The 27,265-nt window shown below is 42.0% G+C and overlaps 1 protein-coding gene across 1 annotated transcript in view; it reads left to right on the top strand.

Annotated features, from left to right (window-relative positions):
- NRP1 (neuropilin 1) overlaps positions 1-27,265 on the top strand; it is a 245,907-nt gene that overhangs the window by 195,197 nt on the left and 23,445 nt on the right. The window contains exon 12 of the mRNA XM_077491091.1: positions 1,866-1,922. Coding sequence (XP_077347217.1) covers positions 1,866-1,922 — 57 coding nt within the window. The remainder of the gene's footprint in view (positions 1-1,865; positions 1,923-27,265) is intronic.

The raw sequence follows: 27,265 nt of genomic DNA, 5'->3' as shown, positions 1-27,265 counted from the left end.
AAAGGGAACGGGTAGCTACAGACATGCCCAAGTAATCTCTGGTTTAGTCAAAGTTTATAGTAATTGTGTTTTTTTTGTAAAATAGTTTTAGAACCTCATCTTTCTAGGCTGCTATGGTTGCTTGCAGTGCAGTATGTACTTCACAAGTTGATAAAAAGCCCTACTATAAACTAGGAAGGAACTGTGCTGACCAGTTCTCCTTTTTGGCTTCAAATCATAAAACGTTTACACCTTGTTAACACATCACCTGCTTGGTCTTTTACAAGTCTTAACTTGTTGAATGCTGGAAAAAATATATTTGTGGACCCCAGGATGGTTATAATCAGCCTACTCCAGGCTTTTCATTAAAACAAGCTTTGTATTTCCAGTAAAACTCAATTGAAGTTTGTTGTGGAGTTGCTGAGCTCCAGCGGTCCACTAAATAATGGTTTAGAATTTCATTCTTTAATCATTTTATCTTTTCATTGTTAAGGAATCAACATCTTTAAAGCGAACAAACTCAGTGGAAAATATACATAGCTCTCCAGAATTTAATAAGAGCCATTTAATAGTGTGAAGCTAAGCCACATGTTCCTTATTAAGTATCACCATGGTACTGCAAGAATGGACTTTTTTTTTCATACCCAGTAATTACCGGCTCATTAAAAACTTCTTTTCTTTGCTGCCTTGAAAGTTCATTATGTTAAACCTAGATGGACAACGGAGTAGAATAGACCAGTTTCCCACAAGTGTTTCCCAGAACTGTTGTAAAACCAATAATCCAATAATTGCTTCGATTGCTCCGAGATATATTACACCTGTTAATATTTTCAACAACTTAAGAAAACTGCCATTCATAGGTAATATGATAGTCAGGCTCAGATCATTTGGGATATTTTAGTCCATGTAGGTTATAAAATTAATAGAGAACATATGAGTGACACAAGGCCTTGTAATTGTTTCCAGCGCCATAAGTGTGAATCTTATTTTAATTGATGCCAGTTTGATTTTACATCAAAGACTATTACAGTCAGCTTAGACTTTTTACATGATCAGGGGTGCGTTTGTAGTGGAGAAAAATAACATCTTTGGCCATTATGGGATTGTGAATAGGATTTAGTTTAAAACCCAAGGATTGACCTGAGCTCCACATTTTTGCAAAGATAAAAAAGAAACTTTGCAAACTGGACAATTCAACATAAGCCAATGGCCTAAAAGTCCACAAGGAGTGGTGGTTACCGACAATTAAAACAATCTGCTTTCTAGAAATGTTATATGCAGATCTCTATCATATGTGCAAGTCAACCGTGAAGACAAAGTAAGTTGACAAGCGTGCAGACTTTGCTCTGCAAACTAAAAGTCAAGAAAGTGCCCAGGTAATAAATGTTTATCTGTAAAATGTATGGCTTTTTTTTTTATTAAGTAATGAGAAAACAATCTCCAACATCAGTTTATGAACAAAAATTGGAATAATATTGATCAAAAACATAGTTTGCCCTAACTCCTTCCTGGCCTGCCCTGGTGTCCCCTCAATAGGATCACCCAGGAATCCGGAAGGATTTGCAATCATTTGACCATTGTGATTGGCTGTCACGGTGATCACATGATTGGGAGCCGGTCCCACCAGCTACCGATCGTTAGTGGTTTTGTTGTCTACAACAGTTTGGTCTCTGTGCTGGGAGTTCACAGTGAGCACGCTCTCATCACAGAGCATTGGCCGCCCCTTGACGCTTATGTGCGGAATTAAAGCCTACCCTTTTGCTGCCGCATATATATGTTATGCGGGCAGCAACAAGATTTCAGATTTATGCAAAAAAGAAAAAAAAAATATTTTATACAGTATATGAATATGATGTATTATGTCTTTTTATTTTATGAATTTTTAGGTGGAACCACAATTCAGAGCACAGAGGCACCAAACACTGAAGACATCACAGAAACAGGTAAACATACACTTTACCTTTTATTACCACCTGTTAGCAGGTAACCTGTGCCATATATTAACCATAAACACAAAAAGGTGTATTTAAAAAAAATAACGTTTCAGAGCTATTCATCCGGTGAATCTGCATGTACCTACGCCCGGGGAAATATGGACAAGAATAAATGTTATTATGCTATTTTCTATCCGGGTCGATTGTTCCTCGTTCATACAGAATGCATTAATTCTGGAAAATACTGCAATATGGTCATTAGATGGAGCTGATGAATATTATAAGTAATTATTTATATCTGATGATCATCAGCTCCAGCTAGTGGGCATAGTATAGTATTTATAAAAACATTTTAGAGCTATTCATCCTATGAAACTACATGTACATTAGTTCTGTGGGAATTGGGGGGTTAATCTCTTTCCAGGAACACAGTACCTGGAAAGAGATTAACCCCCCCAATTCCCACAGAACGAATGTACATGTAGTTGCATAGGATGAATAGCTCTAAAATATTTTTATAAATACACAGCAGAGAGTGTGTAATCCCCTGTACACACGGTCAGCCATTCTGACGACAAAATCCGTCAGATTTTTTCAGATGGATTTTGGCCCAAACTTGACTTGCATACACACGGTCACACAAAGTTGTTGGAAAAATCCGATCGTTCAGAATGAGGTGACGTACAGCGTGTACGCCTGGACTATATAGAGGCCAGTAGCCAATAGCTATCGTCTCGTAATTTATTCTGAGCATGCGTGGCACTTTGTGCGTTGGAATTGTCTACACATGATCAGAATTTAAATGATCGGATTTTGTTGATCCAGATGTCAAACTTTGTGTGTCGGAAATTCTGATGGAAAAAGTCAGATGGAGCCCACATATGTTCGGAATTTCTGACAACACAGTCCGATCGCACATTTTCCGTCAGAAAGTGCGACCGTGTGTACAGGGCATTAGGGTTATTTCCTCTGAGATGTTTCCTTGCTTTCTGTCCCCACATGTGTCAGGTGTGGCAGGATGTCACCAGTACAGGGAGTGAGAAAAAGTTTCACCAACAGGGATAAAGAGACAAGACTCTTAATTCATTTTCCACTCCAAAACACAAAAGGAGCTTGTCTTGGAGTTACCTTTTAATGAGATAAAGAAAAATACCCATGTGTGAAACATCAGATGAAGCCTGCCATGCTCAGACTTCCAGGCCAAGGGCAGTGACATCGCTTGCAGTGAATCTGAATAGACCCATCAACTAATACACAACCAGAAAGCTGGATGTCAGCTTCCATCTGAGACTTTTCCTATAAGTATATTGCTTTATGGCAAACAGATTTGTAAGGAAAGGTTTCAGGAACCTATCCAATCTAAATACTTCCAAGAAATAAAATCTAATCCTGAGAGAGATGTTTCTCAGTAACTTGACTTCCTTCCTGCCCATAAATCCCATTAAAAGACATTACAGGCATCAAGTACACCTATAATGAAAGAAATGTGGGGGTGCTATTGCTGGTCTTCTTTTAAAAATTCTATTTTCCTGTCTGTTTCTTGCTTCGATATGTCTGAACCTAAAACAAGCCATGCATCAAATGAAATGTGGAGAAATGTCCATATCTCTATACTTGTCCTGAGGTCAATGACATAGAAAGTATTGATGCCAGAACTTCGGCAAGACCACCAAGCACTTAGCCTGATCAAAGATCAGACATCCCATAACATGGGAAGAATGAGCCTTCCTTAGACTTCAATGACTGATAAATGTGATGTGTATATTATACAAATACAATATGAACAATGCGAATGTTTAATTTAGTTCATGTATGGGAAATTTAACATGATAATTTTTCTTGAATGGTATTGGAAGGACCTCTATGTAAAGATAATGTGTAAAAATAACATTTCAGCAGTACTGTTTGTTTAAAGCCTCTTTCACACATGCGGACCGTATGTCCGTATTTCATCCATCCATTTGCGGATGAAATAAGGACATACATGCATTCCTATGGGATAGCGGGTGTCAGCGGATGAACATCCGCAGATACCCGATATCGTCCGTCTCTGCAATGGTCCGATTCTGCAGACGGAGGAAAATCCTATTTTTCTATCCGTCTGCAGAGCGGATCAGATTAACACGGACAGGCGGTCCGTGTTCACCCAATCCCCCATAGAGGGGAGCAGAGAGCTGACAGGGCGGTCCCTGCACAGTATGCATGGACCGCCCTGTCATCCGTCGGCTCAGCGGGAAAAACGGGGCGATCCCCGCTGAGCAAGCGGATCATCACCGGGCTGATCATTACGGATCCATCCCGTGTGAAAGGGGCCTTAGGGTTTAAGAGTGCATTTACACCTGCATTCCGATCAGATGCAAGAACCCCAGCAGAGTTCACACAATAAGCTGTGGGATGCAGCCCCATTAAAAGCAATAAGGGGCTGCCAGCTCCCGCAGCTAATCGTGGCCACTCGCATGTAAACAATCATGCAGTGATCACATGTAAGTGATGAGCCCTGGGCACAGATTGCTTGATCACTCACGTGTATCCCTGGACTGCCTGCATCCAGGGCCAATCACTTGCATGTGATCACTGCAGGAGAGACTTCACATGTGAAGGGCTGTGATTAGCTGTGGCAGCCTCCCATTGCTCTCAAAGGGTCTGCCTCCCCCCGCTAATCGTGGGAACCTTGGAGTGTGGGTGCATTCCCAGGTGTGAATGCACCCCAAAGTGTAGCAAAATACAGTAACACAATTTTAATACATTGCAGCTTACTAGATGTAGTGGCTGTATTGGTTTTCATTGTTTTTTAAAGTGGTTGTAAAGGCTGAAGGTTTTTTACCTTCATGCAAGTTTAAAACCTTCTGTGTGCTGCTCCCCCCACAGCCCCCACTAATACTCACCTGAGAAACCTCTTGAACCAGTGATGTGCACAAGACCCTCGGCTATCCCAGGACTCCCTCACCTCATTGGCTGGAACAGAAGTGGTACCAGCCAGTGAGCCAATGAGGAGAGAGCGGAGGGGCCAAGCCGAGCCACGTCCCTATGAGTCATGTGGGCGCATAGAGCCGGGCTCGGGAGCGAGCACGCACCAGTGCCCCCATAGCAAGTGGCTTGCTATTAGGAGCATTGGTCAAGGAGGGGAGTCAGGAGCTGCATACTATATACATAGAAAAGCAACATTGTCACACTAGGATAGGGCTACAATAACCTCCTCCTTGCCTCTTCTTCACAACACAGTTGAGAGGAGTTCTGAAGTCCTCGGAGATAGCTGAGAACAATATAACTAATAAGAGTGCAGCACAGGCAGAGAGCTCAGGACATTATCAGCTCACAAGATATCTGGCAGGATCAGCGGACCTTTTTTTTTGCTCTTATCGAGCAGATGTAACAATACGCCTTCAATGGTATATTAAGCAGATCAAAAGGGACCAGATATTAGATGTTCATTGTTAGGGACTACATACCCTTTACAACACAACTGACATTAGCTAGAAGTAGGTCAGTTTTTCCCATTAATAGTGACATGGCCATATTGTCTCCACGATGGGGACCGAACAATGTACCGCAGACCTATGGCTCCTGGAGCTCCGTTCCTCGGCATCTGCTCCAGTTCTCTCCATAAATATATTTTGTCTTTTTATCTGCATGTAAATTCTCCATGGTGAGCAAAGGAATGCGCCTTGTTTGTGTGAATACTAAGCAGAACACGATTTACATCAAGCCGCCTTAACGAGTCTATTCACAACTACACATTTACATCCATAGCTTTCTTATTTGCAAACTTAATTAAATAAAAAAGGCAGGGATGTGAGTGAAGATCAATGGCTTACTTTGCAGGAAAAATAATAAAGCTCTTATTTAAGAGAACAGATGCCATGTAGATATTAGATGCCGGTGTTTACACCAGCTGTATTTTAGTGTCACTCTTTTGTATGAGAGCTTGTTTAACTCTGTTTACTAGGTTTACTCTCAAGGAGCTGCAACCATTGACCCAAGGGGAGTACATATTAACAAGTTAAGAGTTCACAGTCTTATAGAGATCTAGTAGGGTCAACCGACACTAAAAGGATCAGTCTACTCCTAAATCTTTTTTTTTCTTTTTTTTGATAGGTGATGGAGAGATAAGCTGGTCATACTCAGTTATACAGTAAAACCTTGTATTGCAAGCATAATTCGTTCCAGAAACATGCTTGTAAGCCAAAGCACTTGTATATCAAAGCAAATTTCCCCATAAGAAATAATGGAAACACAGATGATTCGTTCCACAACCATTTATTCATAAGTCCTTCAGTTTATAGTCCATATAAAAAGATTATAGCTATGTGATAGGTTGTTTAACCATAAAATGTCTATCCACAAATGGAAGCCTCTACAAGGGGATTAGAAGCAAAATCCAGCAGGAGCTACAGAGTATAAAAGAGAAGAGAGGCGTCTCTAAGTGTAGCAATATGGTTACATTTAAAGCGGGAGTAAACCCAATTTAAAAAAACACTTACATTCTCGGCATGCCGGAAATGCTAACTTTCACATTGGTTGTGCTCTCAACCAAACTTTCAAACCATCCAATGGCTGGTTTCATAACTGATCACATGTGTAGCATTATGGCAGTTGAAGAATCATTAGAGGCCAAGATGGCAGCTTCCTTGACTGAAAACGATAGAAGGGTTTACTTCCACTTTAATGAAGGTACAACATTTAGCAACTCACGTGGTTGATGATTAAAAGAGGTACATCTAAGAATGCAGGTATCTGGGGTGAAGCTATCCACATAGACAATCCTCCGCAACGCCGGCTCTCACTACTGTCAGTCTGCAATCGTGACCAGGAAGACTACCCTGCAGTAGATTGATCTGAATGCTTGAACCTCTTATGGAGAGCAGCTTGGAAGGGACGACGTTGATGGTGGTGAGAATGCCTGCATGCGCCTGTTTTAATCATCAACCATGTTAGTTGCTAAATGTTGGACCTTCATTAAATGTAACCGTATTGCTACACTTAGAGGCACCTCTCTATACTCAGTTGTGACATGACGCTTCTTGTATATCAAGACATCAATTGTATAGCAATTTATTTAAAAACTCTCTCAAACCAAGTTACTCTCAAACTAAGGTTTTACTGTATCTTCAGTTGAACGTTCTTACAGAAATTGCGAAAAACATTTTTTAGAACATTCTTTCTTGCCATCTTGCCAACTATTTAACATTTTTAAAAGTCCTAAAATTTCAAGGAGACCTGCTATTTGAATGGAATCACAGACATAATGAACAGGCTTCATTGCAATAAGTACAATTTTCCTTGAATGAAAACCAAACTCACAGTTAGAATTTCATTCATTGGGAAAATATTTTCCATCCTGCTCCTTCAACTTTTGTCTTCACTACTGGCAAAACAAAGTTATCGGATTTGAGCCCACTAACCATTAGAAAATCGAACGAATGTTCCTGAAATGAGAATTCCGCTGGTGGCCCTTCTTAAAGTGGGTGTGAACTCCCTTGGTTGATTTTTACCTATAGGTAACTCTATAATAATGCTTTCTAATGGGTACAGTAAATACCTTTGTAAGTTTCACATACTAGCGATGCATACTAGCACATTATATTTTTGTCTTGGAGGTTTTTAAAAAAACAACTGGTGATTTACTACTGCATTCACTGCACAGTGACAGTCTCTATGCCCAGGGTCCCCTTGACCCACTGATACTCACCTTGCCAGCATTGCCACACTGCTCTTTCCTTCATTACAGCCACCAATAAAACCCTTAGTGTCGGCTGGCATAGGACACTGGATGGGTCAGTGATGTCACTTATTTTTTATATGCTTTTATTAATATTGCAGTATGGAGTTATAGTTATATATTTTTTTTCTGGCTCCTTCTGTTATATTCTCCATATTATAATATAAAACAGGTAAATATGAATTCACAGTGGATAAGTGGTTTGCACTTATGCCTGGCAGCACTAAGGTCATTGGTTCAAATCCCAACACAGCACTACCTGCATGGAGGCTGCATGTTCTCTCTATGCCTGTGTGGGTTTCCTCTGGGTACTCTAGTTTCCTCCCATAATCCAAAAACATGCTGTTAGTTTAATTAGCTCCTGCCTAAATTTGCCATAATATATGTGCATTAGGGACCTTAGATTGTAAGGACTGTTGTGAATGTACAGTATATATGTAAAGCGCTGTGTAAATTGATGGCGTTATATAAGTGCCTGTAAAAAGGAATGTATTTATTTATATTACAATTTGGAGAATGCAACAGGAGCTAGAAAATGCAATGGTGGAGGTAAATTCCTATCCATATTTCCAATGGATAGGAAAGGGAATTAAGCAAGAGGGACTTTGTTGACAGAGTATCCAAGACTTATAAGAAGCCAAGTGCTGACTCAGCCTACCACGCTCCACCTATTCATAAATATCACTTTCAGATGGGGTGACTCTTTCATGTAGTGCAGCAACTACAGAATTTTCCTGATTTGTCTTTTTTCATTTGGATCCTTGTTCTCAGGTCCTCCTTTGTTTTTGTTGCTTTCCAGCTGTGACATTTGCTATGGGTCTCCACCTGTGGTCTGTAATATTTGCTCCCTTCTGTTCTCCCCAAGGTTTGATTACCTCTGGAGCTCTGCTTGGCTCCTACTCTTTCTTGCTACCTCTAATAACCATGAAGCTGGACATACACTCTAGGATTTCTCTCATTCAGCCCCACAGGACTGAATAAGAGAAATCTATTCATTCCCCACCAACAATAGATAAAGGAATCTTCCTTGCCAGCTATTGTGTTCTGACAGCTGCACCCCATGGCTGTCCAAACACCCAAACAGTGGCTGCATCTGATTGGATGCAGGTGCTATTTAGCCAACAGTTTTAAATCTAGCTTGCTTTGAGTTGGACCTTTGGCAGTATCCTTTTCACTGTCCATGTGTCTCACTTATATCTTCACTGAAGGTCAGAGCCTGGGTTTTTCAGAAGGTCCAAACAGTGGTTGCATCTAATTGAATGCAGGTGTTGGTTGGCTGGCAATTTTTCATCCAGCACCTTCAATTTTCAGATCACGAGATGTTAAATATGTATTGCCAGCTTTGGGGTTCCTTGTTTGCTTGGAGTTGGACCTTTGGCAGTCCATGTTCATCAACCCCTCTTTCACTGTCCATCTGTCTGACTCATAACTCCACTGAAGGCCAGCCTAGTATCAGGAGCTGTGGCAAAGTCCAGGCATTCTTTCTGTGTAATGCCGCATACACACAACCGCATTAGGCCGGACAATTCGATCGTATGTGGGCTCAAGCGGACTTTTTCAACGTAAAGTCCGGCAGATTTAGAAAGTAGTTTTGACTCAAAATTTGTCCGCCGGACTTGGCTTTCAGCGGACAATACGTTCGTCATTGTGCTAGTTCGACGGACTAAGAGTGACGCATGCTCAGAAGCAAGTGCGAGAAGGAATCTATTGGATACTGGCTATTGAACTTCCTTTTTCTAGTCCCGTCGTACGTGCCGTACGTCATCGCGTTAGAAATCGCCGGACTTTCGGAGTGTCCGTGTGTGGCCAAGTCTGTTCGTTAAAAAGTCCGCCGGATTGTTTGCCGGATTGTTTGCCGGACTAAGTCTGCCGGACAATTCGATCGTGTGTACGCGGCATAAGGCAGAAGCCAAGAAATGACACCTCTTTGTAAACATATCTAGACTTACAATATGACCTCCGAGCCACAAATGTGTTCTTCAGGCATCACAAGAGCACTTTCAATACATTTATTATGTAGCTGTGTGATTAAACAGTTGACTCCATTAGGTTATATAGCATTTGCTTTATGCACTGTAAATATATTAGGGATGGATTTAACGGCTATCGAGGAATTGAACCACTGCAGCTCCATACGTCATTCCACAGCTTGTTTTCTCTTTTACCATGCCAGACATTCTTAGAAAATGGCCGGATGATTGCAGCTCCTTCAATGATGTGTTTTCACTATCACATAATGTATGCAATGATTAAAACATTGCCTCTTCTAACTGCAGTCATACACTCTATAGCAAAGCACAATTCTGCTTCTCACATTCATTTTAAGAGAAAATTATAACCAAGCATATGCTCAACTTAACAGCTTCTGAAGGTTCCATACTTTAGCCCGCAGCTGTTGTTTTTTTTATGTGTATCAGAAATCTTCTGCATTTTTATCAGTAAAAACCCTAAGATAAGACGCATAGAGACAGCTATCATTCTTGTTAACCAAGTCAGACGTGGCTGCTTCTGTTCCAATGCGGTATTGACATTCTGAGATACTTTTCTTCTATTAGGTTTATGCAGCTGTCATCGTTCACAAAACAGATGTCTCACTGATCACAGAGCACTTAGCATGAGACTTTATCATAAGAAAAACTAATATATAGCAGTGTATGGGGTGAGATGCAATGAGGATGTTCAGTATGAGCCCCCTGAAAAAAAACATCTAGCAGTTAAAGGTGGTGCTATAAATATTTTCCTGTACCAATAGGGTCCTAAACAGGGGAACTTACTCAGTGGATATAGATTTACAGTATCTCACAAAAGCGAGTACACTCGTCACATTTTTGTGAATATTTTATTATATCTTTTCATGTGACAACACGGAAGAAATTACACTTTGCTACAATGTAAAGTAGTGAATGTACAACTTGTATAACAGTGTAAATTTTCTGTCCCCTCAAAAAAACTCAACACACAGCCATTAATGTCTAATCCTCTGGCAACAAAAGAGTATACCCCTAAGTCAAAATTTCCAAATTGGGCCCAAAGTGTCAATATTTTGTGTGGCCACCATTATTTTCCATCACAGCCTTAACCCACTTGGGCATGGCGTTCACCAGAGCTTCACAGGGTTCCACTGGAGTCCTCTTCCACTTCTCCACAATGACATCACAGAGCTGGTGGATGTTGGAGACCTTTCGCTCCTCCACCTTCCGTTTGAGGATGCCCCTACAGATGCTCAATAGGGTTTAGGTCTGGAGACATGTTTGGCCAGTTTATCACCTTTACCCTCAGCTTCTTTATCAGGGCAGTGGTCGTCTTGGAGGTGTATTTGGGGTTGTTATCATGCTCGACTTCAGTATGTCACAGTACATGTTGGCATTCATGGTTCCCTCAATGAACTGTAGCTTGCCAGTGTTGGCAGCACTCATGCAGCCCCAGACCATGACACTCCCACCACCATGCTTTAAACTAGGCAAGACACTCTTGTCTGTGTATTCCTCACCTGGTTGCCGCCACACACGCTTGACACCATCTGAACCAAATACATTTATCTAGATCTCATCAGACCACAGAACATGGTTCCAGTAATCCATGTCCTTAGTCTGCTTGTCTTCAGACTGTGGGCTTTCTTGTGCATCATCTTTAGAAAAGGCTTCCTTCTGGCATGACAGCCATGCAGACCAATTTGATGCAGTGGGCAGCGTATGGTCTGAGCACTGACAGGGTTACCCACCACCCCTTTTAATCTCTGCAGCAATGCTGGCAGCACTCATATGTCTATTTCCCAAAGACATCCTCTGAATATGACGCTGAGCATGTGCACTCAACTTCTTCAGTCGACCATGGCGAAGCCTATTCTGAGTGGAACCTGTCCTGTTAAACCACTGTATGGTTTTGGCCACCATGCTGCAGCTTAATTTCAGGGTGTTGCCAATCTTCTTATAGCCTAGGCTATCTTTATTTAGAGCAACAATTCTTATTTACAGATCCTCAGAGAGTTCTTTGCCATGAGGTGCCATGTTTTTCCTGATACAAAGAGAAAAATGGTGATAGGGGAGGGACCTCCAGCTGATTGACAGTCCCAGCTCTGTTCCTGTGTTCTGTGTGAAGTGGGTGTGTCTCTTCCCTCCAATCAGCTCTCAGGGCTCTTCTCACTGATCTCTGCAGAGGTAATTTCATTTATTCTGGCCAGTGAAAGGAATTAGCGCTCAAGTGCTTCATACACCCATCATTAACACGCGTCTTGAGGCATTTACATGCGTCAAGTGTTTTTTCTGCCAATATGCTGCTGCTCCTGGAAGCATTGGTAGTAGGTTCTTTTCTGTCCCTGCCTCTAAATGTTTATGTTTGCATAGATACATAGGCTAACATGCAGGGACGTTTAGAGAAATAAAAAAAACTGCCTAATGCCCCTAACAGAAGTGTTAAAAACATCTAGCGTGCATGAGGCCTTACCTTTTAAAAATATCAGTGACATCATCACTGTACTTTACATAACATATTCAGAATGCACAGCTGTGGGAAGGACCCAGCAGGCTCCACCTACTACAAGCTGCCTGCAGAAAACTACAGGAGGGGGCGGAGAAAAGATCAGTCACCCTGCACAAGGAAAGAGAGCAGCAGTGACCGGTCTTTATTACAGGAAGCCCTGCACAGAGGAAAAAGTTGCACACTATAGATACTGGATTACTGCTCAGATTAGGCAGAAATACACAAAGCACAACGTGGTTAAAGTAAGAATACACATGACTTGTATATAACCAGTATTTGCCTATTTTGGAGTTCAGCAATAAATTTCATGTGAGTGTACACTATTAAAAAGTTGGGTATATATTATGCTGTTTTATTTATTGGCAAGTACTGATACTTTTAGTCAAGTACTCGCCAATACCAAACCTATACCTATACCCATACCTATACCAAGTATACTTTGCAGTGTGATTTGCGTTAATAAAAAAAAAATTGGCGCAAATTGTCCTGCAAAAAAAATATGCGATGTTAACAGGAATGTGGTGCGATTCCTGACCAAATCACATGTGATTTCCCCCACTGCTCCTGTGAGATTGATTTACTAAAGGCAAATAGACTGTGCACTTTGAAGAATGCAGTTGCACTCTGCAAGATCAGTTTCTCCAAAGCTTAGTAAATAAGCAGAAGCTCTCCTTACTTCCATCATCCAATCACGTTCAAGCAAAAATGCTGTTTTTTTTTATTTCCTTGCAAGTGATTGGGCATTCTTTGCAAAGTGAAGCTTTACCTCATTTACTAACCTCTGAAGCAATTGCAATTGCACTTTGCAAAGTGTACAGTCTATTTGCCTTTAGTAAATCAACCCCTGTGTGTTTGTGTATGTATAGAAAGGGAAAATCGCCATCTAGTGGGCAGTTTAAAAAATGCTAGAACTCATAGTACATATCTGGCTACATGTAAAATAATTTAAATAGGTGTCCCAGTCCGCCAATGATTGCAAATCCGGGCCACTGCAGGTGCTCAAAGTCTGGAGGATACATTTCAGGACCCTGTGGGTATAGGGCGGAAGTGATCTCACAGACCACCTCTACATCTCCACCAGCCCTGTGAGCACTTCCAGCAGCCGCGATTTGCTATCATTGGTGGACCGGGACACCTATGTAGATTAGTATACAAGGTGAGTGCAGCGCTAATAAGATAACAGCATGACAACATTTTCAAATTTTCAAGTGAAAAATTAAAGTAAAAAAGAGTCCCAGTGAAAATTTCAGTCCATAATTAAAGAGTAAAACAAACATCCATCCATGTGTGATATCAGTGGCAAACTGCAAACAATTGAAATCGTGAAAGATCCTCCAAAGAATGTGCATCCAACTCCACACCCAAGTGAGTAAGTAGCCTGCTTACCAACTGTCCGTGGCTACTAAAACAGTAGTCTCACCTAGCACAGGGAAATCGGTCTCCCCAAGACCCACCTCTACATCTCCTCCAGCCCTGTGCACACTTCCAGCAGCCGTGATTTGCTATCATCAGCAGACCGGGACACCTATGTAGATTATTTTGCGTGTGGCCAGATATGTACTGTGAGTTCTAAAAAAAATTTTAAACTCACCACTAGATTGTGCTTTTCCCTTTCTATACACACACACACACAGGAGCGGTGGAGGAAATTACATGCAATTAGGACAGGAATCGCACCGCATTCCTGTTCAAAATGCATTCAATTCTTTGCAATGTGATTTGTGACCATTCATTTTGTATTGACGCAAATCGCACCAAAAAAGTATCGATTTCGGTATCGGGAGCTTTTGGACAAGTACAGATACTCACACAAATGCTTGGTATTGGCACCGATACTGGTATCGGTATCGGTGCATCCCTTGTATACATTTTGTATTTACAGTATATGGTCACCTTATTATATATGCTGAATAACTTGGAAATGCATGGGGACAGATTCACTTTAAACTCACAAAGTGACCTGGCAATGTCAGACACAGAACTCTGAAAGCCTTTAGACACGTAACCCTTCTCTTCATTTCACTTGTAGTTTTCCATGAGAAGTCAGGCTGCCTGTCCTGGCTGTAGCCTGCGTGTTCCTGGAATCTCATGTGATTCTATCCCCAGCACAAGGTCAGGCCGCTGACTGCTCTGCAAATGTTTGCGCTACCAATGTAGAAGTTACGTGATTCCAAACACAACCATGTGCTCTTGTCCAGTGCATATCCTTGTGTAGAAGAAATGTCCTTATGTCTAGAAATATAACCGGTTGACATTTTGAACTGAATAAATTATTCTGCAGACATTTAAAAAGCGAAAAACTTGAATGTTATTTGACTTGATTTCTGTAGCACGCTATTTAACCTTTATCACTGTCCGCTCTTTCTAAAGAAAAGTCTAATCTATTCTAAAAAAAAGGTATTCGAAAGTAAAAGAAAAAAAAAATCTAAAAAGGCTTTTCAGTTTTACAGGTATGTATCTGAGCCCAGACTGGGAACCTGATATCTGTGGTATTTGTCAGACTGATCCATTGTAGCTACCTACCTACATCCAGTGTAGTCTGTACAGATTGCATGTCAACGCCGATACGTTGAGATTGATTTACTAAAGCCGGAGAGTGCAAAATCTGGTGCAGCTCTGCGTAGAAACCAATCAGCTTACAGGTTTTATTGTCAAAGCTTAATTGAACAAGCTGAAGGTAGAAGCTGATTGGCTACCATGCACAGCTGCACCAGACTTTGCACTCTCCAGTTTTAGTAAATCAACCCCATTATTGCATAACAAAATGATATAAATGGCACAAATGTCATCTTGTCTGTAGGTATGTGTATTGTAACATGCACAGGGTCAGTGTTATTAGTAGTTCTTTCAATTAATATAACTTTATCATTTTTGATTTACCGTATATACTCGAGTATAAGCCCAGTTTTTCAGCACATTTTTCTGTCAGATCTGACACAGCGGGACATTGTGACATCTCATTACCAAGAACTGGTAGGCTGTATATGATGGGCACTGGCAGGCTGTATTTTATGGGCACTTATAGGCTGTACATGATGGGCACTGGCAGGCTGTATTTCATGGGCACTAATAGGCTGTATATGATGGGCATTGGCAGGCTGTATATAATGGGCACTGATAAGCTATATATGATGGGCACTGGCAGGCTGTATTTTATGGGCACTGATAGGCTGTATATGATGGGCACTGGCAGGCTGTATATAATGGGCACTGGCAGGCTGTATTTTTGGGCACTGATAGGCTGTATATGATGGGCACTGGCAGGCTGTATATGATGGGCACTGGCAGGCTGTATTTTTTGGGCACTGATAGGCTGTATATGATAGGCACTGGCAGGCTGCATCCCACCCTAGGCTTATACTTTAGTTAATACTTTTTCCCAGTTTTTCCTGGTAAAATTAGGTGCCTCGGCTTATATTCGGGTCAGCCTATACTCAAGTATATACAATAGTGATTGTTTAAGGCCAGATTCGCACCTAATGTGTGGTAACATTGTAGTGAAATTTACTCTGAATGGCACCCTAAGGCACAAAAGTAAGTATTCTGTTCTACCCCAGATGTAACTGTTTGCACCCAGGGGTAATCATTTGTCCCAAACCGCAGCTAATCGCTCAATGTGCGATTACATCTGAACAGCTGGGACCGCTGTCTATCTCTCTTTGCTGAGTGGCCACAACTGTTCACATACTTGGGTGATTCCAGCCACAGGAATCCGAAGGCTGTTGCCGCAGGAATCCGCTGGCAGGACGTAATTGCCTATTTGAAAGAGGCCTAATGCAGGTGGTAACGTAAGGTTAAAGTGGAACTTTAGTCAGCAAATTGAGTCCTGCTAGATCGCTTTATGCTGGGACCTTTTGCATGCATGTAAAACATTTTGGCTGCATTCACACCTGACCTGAGCGTATCGTTTTCAGGTGTTTTTATGGGTTTTTTGGACGTTTTTTCAGATTTTTTTTCTGGCGTTTTTTGAGGCGTTTTTGCAGAGTTTTTGTACAGGCGTTTTGAGGTCCAAAGGTCACCAATGTAAGGCGCCTGTAATCTGCCTAAATAGAAGCTCATGTACTTTTTTGAGCTTCAGCCATTTTGCTTTGGAACGCTCACATGTGAACAGGGACCATTTAAATGAATGGGATTTTGCTTGTTCGACGTTTTGGAACTTTTTGAGATGAGCGTTTTACAAGCTGAAGAACGCTCAGGTGTGAACGCAGCCTAAAAATAAGTGTCTATACTGTTTTAAATCCAGTAATACACTTGGGGGTGATTTTAAGGCAAATAGACTGTGCACTCTGCAGTTGCTCCAGAGCTTAGTAAATGAGGTAAAGCTTCACTTTGAAAAGAATACCCAATCACATGCCAGGAAAATAAAAAAGCAGCATTTCTGCTTGCACATGATTGGATGATGGAAGTCAGTAGAGCTTCTGCTCATTTATTAAGCTCTGGAGCAACTGCACTTTACAAAGTGCACATTCTTTTTTGCCTTTAGTAAATCAACCTGATAGCTTCATCCTGTTCTGCACATGCTCAGTAGTTCTCCATTTTTAGGCATTTTTAGGCACTGCCGAGTTTGTAGAAGCCAATCTGCTGACAGCCGTAAAGTGGAATTAAACCCTCCTATCCTTTACAGTCAAGGAAGCTGCTTCGGTTAGATCTGCAACTGCCATGGTGCTGCACTTGTGATCAGTTATGACACCAGCAATTTGATGGTTTGACAGTTTGGTTGAGGACACAAGGAAATGTGACAGTTAGCAATCCCAGCATTCCAGGAATGTTTTTTGAAACCGTTAGATCGATGGGTTTCGTTACGCTTTATGATTTACTGCTTTTCAGGGGCTTTGGGCTTCAGCAAAATGCAACTTCCAGCAAGAAAAGACAGGAGCAATGCTGGATGCAATTTATAACACACACTAATATTGGTAGCATAATTATTTATGTGGAATGGATGTTCTTTGGTAAAGAACATTATCAAGTTGTTATGGGTAAAGTTCTGCATTAAGATATGAAGGGGCGTGCCTCACAGTCGCCCACCTGAATGGCAGTAATACGGACCGGGCTGTACACATGCTGAGATCATAAAGCTTCGCTTCATGGCCAAGGCATTTTTAACTCAGACTGAGTTTGACAGGCAGCACAGCCTTTCAGATGCACCCATTGAGTTCAATTGGGCTGCTCCACAACCACAAGCCAAGCTGTCAGCTCACAGCAATGGAAAACTGTCATTTAGCAATTTAAAAATAAAGTAAAAAAACACAAAACACAGGTGTCTCCTGGACGCCTTTCAACTGTGGCTTTACTGCCCTCTGAAAAGCAATCCACCGCAGATTCCTTTTAAATATGGTGGGAAGCTTACAGCAAATGTGATGTAAGTGTAATGCTATCAATGTACATACTGTAAATGTTTTAGGAAACTTTGTATTATATACATACTTTCCAACCTTTTGAGATGTGAACAAGGGGCGCCTATTAGCAAAATTATGTAGGCATATGACACACCCCTTCCACGCCCCCTTAAAGGAGAATTATACAAATGCTACTGTTCCTTTAAGGCCCGTTCACACGATCTGACTTTTTGACAAAAAACATGCAAATTAGCTGTTTTAAGGTAACATCCAACCGTGTGTACACTCCATAGGACAAACTTTTTCAGTTTTCATCTGACTTTTGTTGGCTGTGAGAACGGACAAAATTTTTGACAACATAAGTCCGATGGAGCAAAGTCCGATCATGTGTACCGAAAACCATCAGACTTTACAAACACGCATGCTCAGAACCAATGCAAAAGATCAGACAATAATACAGAAGTTGACCAAAGGTGGCGGTAAAGAGCAGAAAAAACACGTGATTTGGTGAAAGTTGGCTGAACAAGTCTGATCGTGTGTATGCAATACAAGTTCATGGCCGACGCCCTTTGTACAAAAGTCCACGGGAAAGTTTGTACAAAGTCCGATCGTGTGTATGCAATACAAGTTCACGGCCGACGCCCTTTGTACAAAAGTCCACGGGAAAGTTTGTACAAAGTCCGATCGTGTGTATGAGGCTTTATACTGACTTTTGAAATTCTCAAATGCAGCAATTTAGAAATTGGATGAAAGGTTTAGCACTGGAAAAAAACGTTTTAAAAGATTAATAGTGCATTTTATATACAACTATCTAAATGAGACCAAGATGAGGGACAAATGAGGAGGAGAGAGGGACTTTGTTCCAAATCAGGGACAGTCCTTTGAAAACAGGGAAAGTTGGGAGCTATGCTCTAGTTTTTTTTTTTTTTTAAATCTCTTCTGTTGCTCTCAGCCTCCTCCAAATCTCCAAATTCCCTTTTTTGTGCTGCGCACTGGTTCCACTGTATGGAGGAATGCTTCTTTCTTGCTCCTGAGATGGACTATGAACTATGGGGTGTGTAGTGTACAGTGTAGTGTAGAGGCGTGTAGGTGACTCACACGGGTTGATTTACTAAAGGCAAATAGACTGGGCACTTTACACTTTCTAATATGCACTTGCACTCTGCAAGAGCCGTTTCTCCAGAGCTTAGTAAATGAGCAAAAGCTCTGCTGACTTCCATCATCCAATCATCTGCAAGCCAACAATTTTATTTTATTTTTTCCTTACACTTGATTGGGTATTTTTTGCAAAGTGAAGCTTTACCTTATTCATGCCTCCCAACTGTCCCTGATTTTGAGGGACTGTCCCTGATTTGGAACAATGTCCCTCTGTCCCTCTTTCCCTCATTTGGTCTGATCTATAGAGTTATATATAAAATGCACTTGTTATCTTTCAGAAAGTGTTTCCCAGTGCTAAACCTTTCATCCAATTTCTAAATTGCTGCATCTGTAAATTTCAAAAGCCAGTATAAAAGAATAGTAGTGGTAAAAACAAACACTTGTGGGTTCAACAAATAATTTTTTTTTGTATAATTGTCCTTTAAGGGGCGTGGCAGGGTGTGTGTCCTGTGCCTACATACTTTTGCTAATAGGTGTCCCTCGTTCTCATCTCAAAAAGTTGGCAGGTATGCTAGAGTATAGTGTCACTTTAGGTAAAACACATTTTTGATGTTCTATACTAACTATATGACATTTAGAGAATAAAAGGCCACCATTGGTGACTTACACTCACCACTGGGACCTGTTTTGTATAGTATGAGCTACATACCTGGAGTCAGTGAACACAGCTCAGATCACAGGTGGTGTATCAGCACGATGGGTTCCTAGACTGACAGAACATACATTATAGCATTATGTGAAGAATGGGCGATTTTTTTTTGTGTCTTTGAAATGCCGCTGTTATTCACTTTGTGCTCGGAGAAAGTACAGCTATGAAGTTCAACACCATACATTATTAATTATTTCATCTGTGTCTTGTAAGACAGTTCTGACTAATCCGATGTGAGTCATCTCTGACAGATCGCTCGCTCTGTTTGTCTACGTTCCGCTTTCTGTAGACTGAATCTCAGCTAATAAACAGAATTAAAGGGGAACTTCACTGCCTGTGTTAAAGCAATAATAAACTCTTATGTTTTACTTGTACCTACAGGTAAGTTAATAATAAGTCTTACTTGTATGTACAGTGAAGATCTCCTAAACTCCTAAAAGTTTATAATAAGACTTACCTGGAGGTACAGTAAATATCTCCTAAACTTGCACCATTTATGAAGTAATCACATTAGCTGCAGCCGATTACGTCACTGCACATGCGCATGCTCTGCATTCAGGGCACCCAGAGTGTGCCAAGAATGCAGAAAGCGCTGTGCCTTGATCGTGAGCGGGGGTGAAGTCATCGTGCCTGATCATCGTGGGGGTGACGTCATCATGCCCGATCATCGTGGGGGTGACGTCATCGTGGCCGATCATCATGGGGTGACGTCATCGTGACTGATCATCGCGGGGGTGACGTCATCATGACCAATCATCGTGGGGGTGGCGTCATTGTGACCGATCATGGTGGGGGTGACGTCATTGTGAGCGATCATCGTGGGGGTGACGTCATCGTGACCGATCATGGTGGGGGTGACGTCATCGTGACCGATCATCGTGGGGGTGACGTCATTGTGACCGATCATTGCGGGGGTGGCGTCATCGTGACCGATCATCGCGGGGGTGACATCATCATGACCGATCATCATGGGGGTGACGTCATCGTGACCTGGCCAATCAAACAGTCGCAGAGTGTGAACCCAGAAGAAAGCCAGGGGAAGATGAAAGAGCTGGGAGCAGAGCACAGCGCTGGAGGGCTTCACTTGACAGGTAAGTCTGCAATAATGTGCTAGTGGTTGGCACTGCTAAATTCAATTAGGATGCTCAAAAACTTCTGAGGATAGTCGGTTTATGCATCCTATGAAATAGCACACTCACTTGCCCATCAAATCCAGTGCTGTCCAGCTGTGATCTTCCTAAAGCTGCCACTCTCCGGGTTGCGCCATCCTCTAACATCATCAGGTGGCCCACTGTCTCTTCTGGGTCCTCATAGCATGTTCCCCTGCACATACACATAGGGGGCTTATTTACTAAAGCTGGAGAGTGCAAAATCTGGTGTAACTCATGCAAACCAATCAGCTTCCATGTGTTACTGCCAAAGCTTAATTGAACAAGCTTAAGTTAGAAGCTACCATGCACAACTGCCAGATTCTGAATGCTCCAGTTTTAGTAAATCCCCCCCAAGGTATGTTGTATGTAGCCCCAACCTCTGCTGAGATGGCAACATGAATATGAATATGAAGACTTTGTGAAAGGTTGGGGGTGAGTGTGAGTAAAAGTATGTCAAGATGTGAACATCCGCTTTAAGTTGTGGAACTAAACCCTCATCTCCCTATCCTTTACATACAGCCAATGAAGCTGCCATCTTAGCCAGTTTTTGATCTGCAGTTGCCATGGTGCTGCACATGTGATCAGTTATCACACCAGCCATTTGATGGCTTGACGGTTCGGCTGAGAGAACAAGCAACTGTGACAGTTATCATTCACAGCATGGCTTTCTGGAAAAATAATTTTATTTTATTTTTTTAAATGTATCGAATGGCTGTTAGAACATGGGCTTGTTGAGCTACTATAAATATTGTCTTAGGGAATAATATAATGGGCTGAATCTTTATCGTTCATCCCTATGGGATATGTCAGTGTAATATTAAAAATAATAATATCATTAAGCTTATTCAGCAATGCAAGGAGCAACGTGCACAGGGTAGTACTCCATAGAACCAAGGAGAAATTGTAATTTCCTAATCTGGATTCAGAAATGTAATTGGTTGCTGTGGGTTACATTGCTTTGTAGTGTTTTATCCATCCAGCTCTCTTGTATCTTTATGACCGTCCGTGCTTCGCTTGTTTCCACCCTGATGGAACTCCTCTGCACCCCCACTTATTATAAACACGAGGAGGAGGATGAAAGTGCGACAGAACGCGGGTACACTAGAAAGCGGAGCTCCAAAATTCAAGTGCTGCTGTCGCCACGACAACCACAGCATTATACCGCTAATCATCCCCTCTTACTGAAAGCAGAAGCCATTAACTATCCCTTATTACTACTAGGCGGCTTCATTCATGGCTTCACAGCTATTAAAGAGTGCATTATAAAAGAGGAAATCTCAGTGAATTTCCCCAGAGCTCCTCCACCAGTAATTTCCCTGGCACAGTCACAAGATGCCACTAGACACACACGCCAGGCTTCATCTCCACCTGATAGTAGTCACAGGACACGGCAAATCTGCAGCCTTTTCAGGAATGGAAACAGGCGACGGGGGAATAAAAATAGAGACTGATAATGTGACGGGAGCTGCACCGCCAGACCCTGGAAATGACTGATAGAAACTGGAAGAAAGAAGGACTCGGCGTCACCGACAACAACCCCAATTATATTCCAGCTGTCACTTTTATTGGTGCAGATTAGACCATAGCTGACTTCCACAGGCAACACACTCTCCTCCACATCTGTACTTTATTATTAATAATTAACCGTCAGCCCTAAGTAAAAATCACAAAATCTTTCATTTTATTTTTTATTTACAATTTTTAATGAAGACTTCTGATTCCTTATGTATTATAAAGCTAATGCAAAAATGTTCAGAAGTATTTTTTATTTACATGTTAGGCCTCATTCACATGGGGAGCGTACTATACGTATGCTTGTCCAAGGGCTGTGTTTACCGGCTTGGGGGTGCACAAGTGTTCTGTGAATCCCTATACAGGCAGTATCATTCATGCCAATTGGGATGCAGCGGCTGCACGGACTCAGCTGCTGCTGCCAATTTGGCATCCATGTGGGTGCAAGTCGCTGAACACAAATTGTCTGCCTTTGGGGACATGCACAAATGTCAAATTGGGATGCAGCAGGTGTGTCCTTGTGGCCGCTGCACCCCAATTGGCATGATTGGAACTACCGGCACAGGGATGCATGGAACACTTGTGGGTAAACATGGCCCTTGCATGGGGATATATTATAGTATGCCCTATGTCAGTGATGGCGAACCTTGGCACCCCAGATGTTTTGGAACTACAGTTCCCATGATGCTCATGAATGCTGCAGTGTAGCTGAGCATCATGGGAAATGTAGTTCCTCCCTTTAGAATGTAAGCTCTACGAGCAGGGCCCTCCTGTACCTTTTGTATTGAACTGTACTGTAATTGTGTTGTCCCCCTATACATTGTAAAGCGCTGCGTAAACTGTTGGCGCTATATAAATTGTGAATAATAATAATAGTTCCAAAACATCTGGGGTGCCAAGGTTCACCATCACTGCCCTATGTGAACGAGACTTTAACGTGTTACTAAACCCAGGACCTTACATTCACTAAATCTGGTCTACCACAGTACACAGAACATGGAAATGCAATAGTTTTAGTAAATATAAACTTTTAAATACCTTTTCTCATCAGCAGTATATAGCAGTCTTGTGACTTATATCAGTGCCTGGTTGAAGCTTGTAGGAGGAGTTTTCATACTGCACTGAGCTGTCCTATCAGGATGCAGGACCCCCGATCCACTGTGTGGACAGTGCTGATTGGCCCTGTGCTGATCACATGCACTCTCCAAAGAAAAAGAAAAAACTCTCTAGCAATACACACCAAACTGAGCATGTGCAGCCTGACTCCATTTACTCTGTCTTATCTGGACATGTTTTGGGGGCAATGCAAGAAGAGTGGGGTCTGTGCATACAAGATCTTGAGTATAACAAGCATGCTTTACTACATATACAGACTGATTTTACTGTTGTGGGTTTAGTAACACTTTAAAGCTCTTCTCTATGCAGATATAAAATACATGAAAGCTATGACTATCAATGAATTGACTCCTGTCCAACTCCTGTTACACAATTAGATAGTTTGTTTTTTTGGGGGGGGGGGGGGGGGTCTGATACTTTCTTAGCGGGTCCTTACACTTCTGAATTTCTTGCCTAGGCAAGAACAACATTCTACCATGCCAAAACCCTCCTGGGATACTAACATCACGCATTCCAGGAGGCTTTGAATCAGTCACCGCTGCACATCATCAAGGGGCTAGCTCAAAGAACCCAGAAAAGACAGCCGGCCCCCTGATGATGAAGAACTGATTTCAATTAACATGTATATAAATGCAGCTCTGTAATCATTAATACATCACTAAATGCATTTTTAAATGCAAGCAGTGTAAGTATCTTAATCTGATCTGGTATCAGTCCTTTGTATTTTCTGTACAGCAGAGCTTGAGTGTGAAGCAGCATAAGCAACCAATTAGATAATGAGCTAACAAGAAGCATGCTAATAGAAGGAGAAAACAGAGCAACTGAAAATGAGCTCATCACAGTGCTCCTTCTCCTTACACTGTCCAGTCACAGGAAGGGATGTGTGAAGGATGACCTCGGCATGGAGGGAGTGGGTTGAATGATGGCGGCCATCTAGGGATGAGCTTCGAGTTCGAGTCGAACTCATGTTCGACTCGAACATTGCCTGTTCGCCTGTTCAGCGAACAGTGAACAATTTGGGCTGTTCGTGGCAAATTCTGTGACCCCTCAAAGCACCATGTCCCCATGTTGATGGGGAAAAGGGCCTCATCCCCACAACCCTGGCCGGTGGTTGTGGGGGTCTGCGGGCGGGGGTCTTATCAGAATCTGGAAGCCCCCTTTAACAAGGGGATCCCCAGATCCCGGCCCCCCCTGTTTGAAATGGTACGGGGGTACAAAAGTACCCCTACCATTTTACAAAGAAAGTGTAAAAAATGGTTAAATAAGACAAACACACTTTTGAAAAATTCCTTTATTAAAAAAAAAAAAAAAAAAAAGATAGAAAAAAAATGGATTCAACCATACCTCCCAACTGTCCCTGATTTTGAGGGACTGTCCCTGATTAATGTCCCTCTGTCCATCATTCTGCCTCATTTGTCCCTCATTTTGGTCTGATCAATATAGATATATATAAAATGCACTTTTTATTTATTAAAAAGTGTTTTGCAGTGCTAAACCTTTCATCTGATTTCTAAATTGCTGTATTTGTAAATTCCAAAAGCCAATATAAAGGAATAGTATTGGTAAAAGAAGCACTTGTGGGTTTAACCAATCTTGTTGTTTTGTTCAATTCGCCTTTTAAGGGAGCGTGGCAGAGGGTGTGGTGTTCCTCATTCCCATCTCAAAAAATTGGAAGGTATGTTCAACACACAAGTGGATCCTTTGCTATTATACTCTGACAACAGGGACTCCTCCGCTGTCAAAATACATTGATCAGCAGCTGCAGCCAATTGGCTGCAGCTGCTGATCAAATGAAAATTTTCCAACAGTTCTGTTCAACAAAAGTTGATGGTTAGATTGACTTCTGTCAAGTAGGAACAGCCATAGATGGATCAAAATTTGCTCGGTCCCTGCTGAACCACCTGCATTTCCATCCATCTATGATCCTTTCTTCCTTTCATTGTGGACATCAAAAAGTATTTTTATTAATCGCTTTGTGTATATGGCATGTTGTACTATCACAGGCACAACACTCAAAGGAACTGCACTTCACGCATTGATACCGCAGGGCGCCGGATATGACAAGCACCTTTACAGGCGGCTTCTCTGTAGGATTTACAACAGCCGTCTGCGGCAGGGCGGTGGGATGTTGGAAGAATCGGAGACCTATTTTTGAGGATGTTGCTCTTACAGAAAAAGAAAATAAAGGCAATTGTATTAAGAAAATAATATGCAATGGCAAGGGAAGGATGTCTGCTTTCCGAGACCTTATATGACTTTGTTGTGAGCCGTGGCAGAATTCCTGAAGAATATTTTTTTGTTCTGCTAGGCGGGTGTTTCCTTCCTTGGGCAAAGAACTAGCAGCCGGGGAATTGGGAGGATGTTAGGGACATGATTTTTGCAGCAGGCGGCAGAAGTCAAAAACATAAACATGATTAGCTTTATCTGTCTCACACATCCTTCAATTCATCTTCCTAAACCTTTAGGAAAAAAAAAAAAAAGAAAAGGAAAACGAAGAATGCAATTACATTGTGTAAGGCTGTTGGGGAGCTTGGAATAGAAAGCACACAATTTTATAGGATCTCATAATGTCATCTAATACCAGCTCCCTTGCTGTACACGTGCCTTGGTCTTAGCTGCTTGGCATTGAGCCTTGGTAGAGGATGAAGGGATCACAGTGACATCTAGTGGATGATTTTTATATAACACCCAACCATTATTTATTTATGTTATTTATTTCAGGTATAGTAAAACCTTTGATTGCAAGCATAATTTGTTCCGGAAACAGGATTGTAATCCAAAGCACTTGTATATCAAATCAAATTTCCCCATAAGAAAGAATGAAAACGCAAAAAGATTTGTTCCACAACCATTTATTGCTAAATCCTTAGGTTTATAGTCCATATAAAAATATTATAGCAATGTGTGACCATAAAATGTGCATCCACAAATGGAAGCCTCCCCAAGGGGATTAGAAGCAAAATCCAGCAGGAGCTACAGAGTATAAAAGAGAAGAGAGGCGCCTTTAAGTGTAGCAATATGGTTACATTTAAAGCGGTAGTAAACCCGCAATTTATTTTTTTATTTTTTTAAACCTGCACAGCAAAAGGCATAATGAGTTAGTATGCACCGCATACTAGCTCATTATGAAATACTTACCTTAGAACGAGGCCCCGACATCTCGCCCGATCCACGCCGAGGGAGCCGACATGCTCCCTCGGCGTCTCTTCCGGGTATCGCGGCTCCGGCGCTGTGAGTGGCCGGAGCCGCGATATCGTCACTCCCGCGCATGCGCGCGGGAGATTTCAATCCGGCCGGGCGAGCGCTGCCGGATTTTCACGGAGAGAACCCCCTTGTGCGCATGCGCCGCTGCAGTCAGCGGCGCATACCGAGGGGAATATCTCCTAAACCGTACAGGTTTAGGAGATATTTTTTTTACCTACAGGTAAGCCTTATTATAGGCTTTCCTGTAGGTAAAAGTTAAAAAAGTGGGTATACAACCACTTTAATGAAGGTACAACATTTAGCAACTCACATGGTTGATGATTAAAAGAGGCACATCAAAGTATGAAGGCATCCGGGGTAAAGCTGTCCACCTAGGCCGTCCTCAGCACTGCCGGCTCTCACCGCTGTCAGTCTGCAATCGTAACCAGGAAGACTACCCTGCAGTAGAACGATCTTAAATCGAAGCTTTAAGAGATCGAGGAGTTCAGCGTTGAAGGGACGGCGTTGATGGCGGTGCGGAGGACGGTCTATGTGGACAGCTTTCCTCCAGATGCCTGCATACTTAGATGTGCCTGTTTTATTCATCAACCATGTGAGTTGCTAAATGTTGTACCTTCATTAAATGTAACCATATTGCTACACTTAGAGGCGCCTCTCTTCTCTTTTATACTCAGTTGTGACATGACACTACTTGTATATCCAGACATCGCTTGTATATCAAGTCAAAATGTATTTAAAAAATAAGCTTGTGTTGCAAAACACTCTCAAACCAAAGTTTTACTGTACTTATCTAGCGCTGTCAATTTTAGCAGCACTTTACACATACATTGTGCATTCACATCAGTGCCTGCCCTCAAGGGGCCTCTGGGGTCTCTAAAATACATTCATACATACACATATACTAGGGCCAATTTAGACAGGAGCCAGTTAACCTACCAGCATGTCTTTGGAGTGTGGGAGGAAACTGGAGAACCTGGAGGAAACCCACGCAGGAAGAGTGAGAAAATTCAAACTCCAGGCAGGTAGTG

The sequence above is a fragment of the Lithobates pipiens genome, unplaced genomic scaffold (genome assembly GCF_037356315.1).
Source record: "Lithobates pipiens isolate NorthernLeopardFrog02 unplaced genomic scaffold, aLitPip1_a1.2 Scaffold_19, whole genome shotgun sequence".
In the NCBI taxonomy this organism is placed as follows: Eukaryota; Metazoa; Chordata; class Amphibia; order Anura; family Ranidae; genus Lithobates; species Lithobates pipiens.
Note: the sequence above shows the minus strand (reverse complement) of the source record. Positions and strands in the feature narration are given on the sequence as shown.